Source organism: Alosa sapidissima, chromosome 18 (assembly GCF_018492685.1).
Source record: "Alosa sapidissima isolate fAloSap1 chromosome 18, fAloSap1.pri, whole genome shotgun sequence".
In the NCBI taxonomy this organism is placed as follows: Eukaryota; Metazoa; Chordata; class Actinopteri; order Clupeiformes; family Clupeidae; genus Alosa; species Alosa sapidissima.
The window spans coordinates 22,397,464-22,404,963 of record NC_055974.1 but is presented as its reverse complement, the minus strand read 5'-3'; the positions used below and the strand labels follow the sequence as shown (position 1 = coordinate 22,404,963).

Sequence of the window (7,500 nt, the reverse complement as noted above, 5' to 3'; positions counted from 1 at the left end):
TAGCAACGGCGAGGTCATGCGGGGCATCTTCATTAAGCACGTGCTGGAGGACAGCCCTGCAGGACGCAACGGAACCCTTAAGACAGGAGACAGGATCGTAGAGGTACCACGGAGAGCAAATTAAGTTTAACACTTTCAAAAGACACTCTTAAAACTTGCATTGCATTTAATACAGCGCCACATGTGGTCAAAAAGTGGTATTGCATGTTAGCTTTAGCATGATTTGCATGCTAACTTTAGTAGATGGCAACATAGAGCTCATGCTTTTTGAGAGGAGACGACGGACACAATGCTTGTTGTTGTGTCCATGTTAAATGCATTGTGTGAATCTGTATGTCAGGTGGATGGAGTTGACCTGAGGGATGCCAGTCATGAGCAGGCGGTGGAGGCTATCCGCAAGGGAGGAAATCCTATGGTCTTCCTGGTCCAGAGCATTGTCCACCGGCCACGGGTATGATGGACTTTTCGTTTCTCACACACACACACACACACACACACACACACACACACACACACACTTCTTACTCAAATAGTTGAACAGCAATGCTTTATAATGCGTTTGCACTGAGCATGGTGACACTGCTGGTTTGGATGATGTCACTGCATTCCTGTTGCACGCTGTCAATTCTCTGCTCATTCCGTTATCTGATGGAATGTTATTGTTTACATCTTTTCTTTTCTTTTCCTTTCTTGCATGGCTTTGACCACTATTCACTAACCACAGCTCCCTCTCTTCATCTTCCACTTATCACTCATCCTCTTCTACCTCCTCCTCTCCTTTCTTCCTCTTCTTCTACTTCCTCTTCTCCTTTCTTCCTCTTCTTCTACTTCCTCTTCTCCTTTCTTTCTCTTCCTCTTCTTCTACTTCCTCCTCTCCTTTATTTATCTTCCTCTTCTTCTACTCCCTATCCTTTCTTTCTCATCCTCTTTCACTCCTTCCTGTCCTCTCTTCCTCTTCTTCTACTTCCTCCTCTCCTTTCTTTATCTTCCTCTTCTACTCCCTATCCTTTCTTTCTCATCCACTTTCACTTCCTCCTGTCCTTCCTCTTCCTCTTCCTCTTCTTCCTCTCTCCATGCATGCATGTGCGACTTCCTGATTAGCCTGGCACCTATAGCCCTTGCGCGTCTCCGATCCTAGAGAAATACACCATCGCTTACGATTGTTTCCCCACGCCACTGAGCCAGGTAATTCTCACCTGCATATTCACCTAGCCTAGCCAGGTAATTCTCACCTGCATATTCACCTAAACTAGCCAGGTAATATGACCTCTGTATTCACCTAGCCTAGCCAGTTAATTCTCATCTGCATATTCACCTAGCCTAGCCAGGTAATATCACCTCTGCATTCACCTAGCATAGCCAGGTAATATCACCTCCATATTCACCAAGCCTAGTCAGGTAATATTACTTCAATATTCACCTAGCCTAACTTTCATATTTTCCAAGCCTAGCCTGGTAATATCACCTCAATATTCATCTAGCCGTACCTCCATATTCACCTAGACTAGCCAGGTAATATGACCTCTGTATTCACCTAACACAGCCAGTTATTTCTCATCTGCATATTCACCTAGCCTAGCCAGGTAATATCACCTCTGTATTCACCTAGACTAGCCAGGTAATATCACCTCCATATTCACCTAGACTAGCCAGGTAATATCACCTCCATATTCAGCAAGCCTAGCCAGGTAATATCACTTCAATATTCACCTAGCCTCACCTTCATATTTCCCAAGCCTAGCCAGGTATTATCACCTCAATATTCACCTAGCCTGACCTCCATATTTACTTAGCCTGGCCTGGTAATATCACTTCAATATTCACCTAGCCTCACCTTCATATTTCCCAAGCCTAGCCAGGTATTATCACCTCAATATTCACCTAGCCTGACCTCCATATTTACTTAGCCTGGCCTGGTAATATCACCTCAATATTCACCTAGCCTGACCTCCATATTTACCTAGCCTAGCCAAGTAATATCACCTCAGTATTCACCTAGACTTACCTCCATTTTCACCAAGCCTAGCCAGGTAATATTACCACCTAGACTTACCTCAATATTTACCTAGCCTAGCCTGTGGACTTCACATCATGTTCTTTCATTAGCCCACATGTAGCAGATGTTAGCAGACACTTTGATCATCAAAGGATGGAGTTCTGAGGATGGCAAGAGAGTATTCATATTAGAAAGGGCTATTGTTTTTTTTTGTTTTTTTAGCTTGTAAAGGTACCGAAGGGTGTGTAAATGTGTGTTTTTGTGCTGACAAATTTATTCATGGAAGACAGAGTTCGGGGACAAGAGTGAGGGCAGGGTGTGTGTGTGTGTGTGTGTGTGTGTGAGAGAGAGCACATGCGTGTCTGTGTAAAACCATTACATCCAAAAGCATATGGGGAATGATAGAGACTGCTGAAATCAAGCACAGCGTAATCCCCTTTTAAGTTATCATCCACGGGGCCCTCCTGTGTGTGTGTGTGTGTGTGTGTGTGTGTCTCCACACCCTATTTCTCCTATAACAACCCTCTTGCTCATGAATAGTTGAACAGATGCTGAGGGCTTAGCTTTATTTGTATGTCTATTTTCTCAGGAATGTACCTGTAGGCAGGCGGAAAGAGACAGAGTTGGGGGGGGGGGGTAGAAAGAGGTGCTTGGCTGTCATTACAAAGAACAACTTCCTTTAGGACTACAATTAAAACTTAAAGAGCTTCCAGCGGTGATGATTACGTTGTTGAGAGGATTTCTTTTGGTTTGTTTGTCTTTTGTTTTTGCCTTGTTTGTTCTCTTTAGTTTGTCTATTCCTTTTCCCCCCGACGAACATTCAGTAATTGAATTTGTGGTGCCTTAAGTTGCCTTTTCCGTGTTGCATGCGCTTATGTGCTGTGTGTGCGCTTCTCTTGTCTGCATTGTCGGTTGCTGGGGAGGACTTGCTCACCCCACAACGGGGGGCTGTTGGTAACACTAACGCTCTGTGTGTCCTGTCGCTCTCACCGTAGAAGCCGCTGCTGCCCTTTCTGCAGGTTAGCGCCCCCTGTGGGCCAAATGCTCAAAGCGGTAACCTCACCAGCTTTCTGCCCCTGCCACCACAGGTTAGCCTCTGCCTATGTGTGTAGAAACTCTTTTGCTTTGCTTTGCTTGTGTGTGTGTGTGTGTGTGTGTGTGTGTGTGTGTGTGTGTTTGTGTGTGTGACAATTTGTCTGTAAATGTGTCTTTGCCTTTTTAACTGTCTTTAACTGCATCTCTCTCCTTGTATGTGCTTTTGCCATGTATATATGACAACATACATGTGCGTGTGTGCGTGTGTGTGTGCGTGTGTGTGTGTGTGTGTGTGTGTGTGCGTGCGTGTGTGTGTGCGTGTGTGTGTGTGTGTGTGTGTGTGTCATGTGCACAGTGTTGCTTCAGTGTGTGGTTTGTGCTTTCTGCCTTCTGCCTCTGACTTAGTTAATTCAGTCTCTAACAGAGACCCATCTTTAAACATTTGACAATAGCCGTCTGACGAAATGGCACACGGAGAACAATCTAATCTCTCTCACCCTCTGGCACCAATCAATTGTCTTCCAAACAGCCATCCACACAAACACACACACACACACACACACATACACACTTACAAAGACTGCTATCAAATTCTTACAACCAGTCCCTGCCAGATGTTGCGTCTATGAAAGGCAGTTCAGCGCCGTCCGACAGATGTTTGCGTACAGATGGCTGTTGAGGCGATCTTTATTTGAATGCCACTAAATCAGGCGAGTGTGCCAGCACCTGAGGTTCCCACTGGAAAAACGTGTGCCGTCGTAAACAAAGGTGTTCATTATGTGCTGCTCCCCTCAGGCGACACACACACACACACACACACACACACACACACACACACACACACACACACACACACACACTTCATTAAGCATCTTAATCTGCTTTCTTTATGGAGGCTGGAGGACCCCAATGTCTCTGTTTTCCCCTCATTTTCTACTAGTTTGTTTTAACACCAGTGCACAGTAGTATCATTCACATTATCTTGCTGTTAACTATAATTCTAACCTCCTTTCCTATATGCTGCCCGACAGTCCCTGACCACAGACCCTGTGGAGGAGAGATCACCACCTACCACACGGCCAGACAGTGACCAGGTCAGTGTTGAACAACTCGGGCGGCCATTTTGATGCATAGATATACACAAACTCCAAGGGCAATTCCAGTTTTTTGTAACATCCATAACGCCAATAAAATGTGATGGTATGATGTGAATGATTACATGAAATTTGAGCATTAGCTATTTTTGGCTGAAGAATGTACATGAGAAAAAATTAATGTTATCATTCACATCATACAAATGCCAAGGCATTTCACTGGCGTTATGGATATGACAAAAAGTCAATTTTCCGTGGAATTGCCGCCAAACAAAGTCACCAATCATTTCATTTAAGCATTGATGTCCATGTAATGCATTCAGGTGGAAGTAGAGGTTGTTATGTGCTGTAATACAGTAGATTTGGTGTGTTTGTAAATTTTTTAGGAATAACAGATGAGTAAAATATGTGGATAGTCTCGTTTTCTCTTTGTCTCTCTCTCTCTCTCTCTTTCTCTCTGTGTGTGTGTGTGTGTGTGTGTGTGTGTGTGTGTGTGTGTGTGTGTGTGTGTGTGTGTGAGTGTGTGGTTGTTAACCCCCATCCTGTGGGTTGTCTGTGTCTATTCTGTGTAGGAGGCTGAGAGTCAAAGTAGACTTTTCCTCCGCCTCTCCCCGACTAACCCTTTCACCCCTACACCGTTTAAGGTTTGTGGGCTTGTGTTGGTGTGTCTCCCCAGTCTTCCACCCTTTCTCCACCCTTTCTCCATGTATGGCTCATAGGGCATGAGATTTGGGGGAAGAGGGGGCATTACCCCCCTCCCCCTCCCATTCCTCATCCCATTTTACAATGCAAATACATGCAGTTCCTCTACCCTTAACCCAGTCTCCATGTATGACACAGAGGGTGTTGGCAGGTGCAGAATCACTTCAGTCTGCCCAGCATAAATTTAGAGACAGTTCTAGAATGGACATACCTACAAAGAATAGGAAGCCAGTTAACCAATGAAGGTGTCAGTGACACAGTAGTGACATGTCAGTTACATGCTCTTCAGTATCCCAATTATTATTGGGATTTTGAAGTATCCCGATTTTGTGTTGTGTTGTTTTAGTGCGCATGTAAACATAATATTCCGATTTCCGAACACCGGATAATCCCTTTTCCCGGTTTTGCGAAATCCAGTTATGTTACTCGGAGTACTCAGAAAGAAATCGGAAATACTGTTCCATGTATAGACCTGATTTCTCATTCAAACACGTGCGACTGTGCTAATAGAATATAATTGCTGGTAACTGGGATAGTAGTATTCATCATGTATAGGGTTATTAATAACCAGGTTCCTCTGTGTTCATGTACATGGTATACTGTATGTTCAAAATCGGAATAAGCCACATAACAGGCACAGTAAAAGTCTTGTACACGTAATCAATGATCTATTTTGATTCCTTTTGTGTCAAACATAAGATTCGTTCCTGTAGCTGTTAAAGCATTAGGCATACAGACATGTAAGATGCAATTTTGCTCTAATTGCCCTCCATAAAACGTCTAATCGAAGCATAGCAATAACATGGAGGCTACACCAGGCACGTAACTGAACCGTTCCGTTCTCGTAGCGTCTGCTGCAACAATTAGCAATTAACTTCCACTATAATCAATGGGACTGGCTACACCAGACGTGATAGCGGCCCGTACGTTCGAAAACAATTCAATTACAACTTTTTTCACGCTACGCGAATGGAGCGCTTCAGTTGCGGACCTTGTGCCCGGGTGTAAGTGTCACGGAAGTATCAACTAAAGTAAGTTATACACAGCTACACCGTGAATGTCCATTCTACTCCTGTGCTGGCCACCAAGCCACCTGTACCTTATCCTAGGCATACATGCAGTCCCTAACACTCTTCCCCTCCCCTCCTCTCCTCTCCTCTCCTTCCCTCTCCTCTGAGTGTTTGAGGATCAGAGACGCCAGGCCTCCCTGCCCCTTAGCTGCCTGGGTCTAATGAGCCGCTGCTTTAAGGAATCAGACTAGGCCACCTGACACAGTGAGCAGCTTGCATAGCCTTCGCTGTAACTAAATGAGTTTGATTTGATTCGCTGCTGATAGAATTGTGATGCTAAATCGTGCACAGTTGTTTGGTTTCTGTTGCCAAAGGTGCAGGAGGTAAGTTCTGATGTGCATTTTGTTTCCTTGTGTTCTTTGTTTGTGTTTGTTTGTTTGTTTGTTTGTTTGTTGTTTTTCTAATTGCACTGATCCCAAAGTAGGCTTTTTCATTGCCCAAACGCTTGCACAGATATAAACCTTTTGATCTGCTGCTGTGGTGTGTTTGTCTTGGTCTGACCATCATCATAGGTGTCTGGTCAGAAGCTGATACTGTCAGCCAAACACACCACACAGATGCAAACACACACACACACACACACACACACACACACACACACACACACACACACACACACACAGACAGACAGACAGACAGACAGACAGACAGACAGACACACACACACACACACACACACAGTTATGCTACATTACTTCTTGATTTTGGACTTCTGAGAGATGTACTGCAATGTCAATCTTGAGACTTTTGACTTTTAAAAATGTAATTTGTCAGGGATTATCAGCCCAGTAGCTGGATCTGGAACAGATCACATCAGCGACTTACACTTCAGTGACCTCTGTGTTTTGCCAAAACATCAAACTCAAGTGTGAAGTGCACAGGCACAAACAAAGCCACTTCAAACGTCCAGAAACAAACATCAAACACACACACACACACACACATGCATACATGCATGCACGCACACACACACATGCACACATGCACACACACACACACACACACACACACACACACACACACACCGACATGCACACACACACAAAGAAACAAGCATCAAAACTGACCGCTATTTCAGCTTTGCAACCTTCAGATAAACCGTTACAGTACGTCTTTTGACACACCTGTTGCCAGCGTTCCGGTCTGAAGTTGGTTCTCTTCTTTTACCCCCCCCCCAGCCGCAGAACCGGGAGAAGAGTTCCCCCACTGCCTCTCTGTTGCCCCTGCCCGTGGTTCCCCACGTCGGGGAGACGGACACAGACACGCTGATCGAGATCCCCGACCGGATTGACTCGGGGGAGGAGGACGAGTTTGGCTACAGCTGGAGTAAGTGCAATGCTGTGGACAATATGAAATGAGAACGTCTGGAAATAATGAGGCTTCATCAATTGAGGTGTTATCCAGTCACTTTTAAGTGTGTGTGTGTGTGTGTGTGTGTGCGTGTGTTTGTGTGTGTGTGTGTGTGTGTGTGTGCGTGTGTGTGTGAGTTTGTGACCAACCATATGGCTGAGGTTCAATGTATTGCTCTGTTAAAAAGACAGAAGCACACCCATACACACACAATGATATTGACGCAGATATCATTGTCTTTTTAATGGAGCAA

At 44.8% G+C, this 7,500-nt stretch overlaps 1 protein-coding gene across 1 annotated transcript in view; it reads left to right on the top strand.

The window, feature by feature from the left end:
* The window catches only part of LOC121690324 (multiple PDZ domain protein), an 89,894-nt gene that overhangs the window by 49,514 nt on the left and 32,880 nt on the right, over window positions 1-7,500 (top strand). Inside the window, 5 exon segments of the mRNA XM_042070809.1 lie at window positions 1-103; window positions 341-451; window positions 4,063-4,125; window positions 4,698-4,769; window positions 7,076-7,237. The exon segment at window positions 1-103 is cut by the window's left edge and continues 75 nt beyond it. Coding sequence (XP_041926743.1) covers window positions 1-103; window positions 341-451; window positions 4,063-4,125; window positions 4,698-4,769; window positions 7,076-7,237 — 511 coding nt within the window.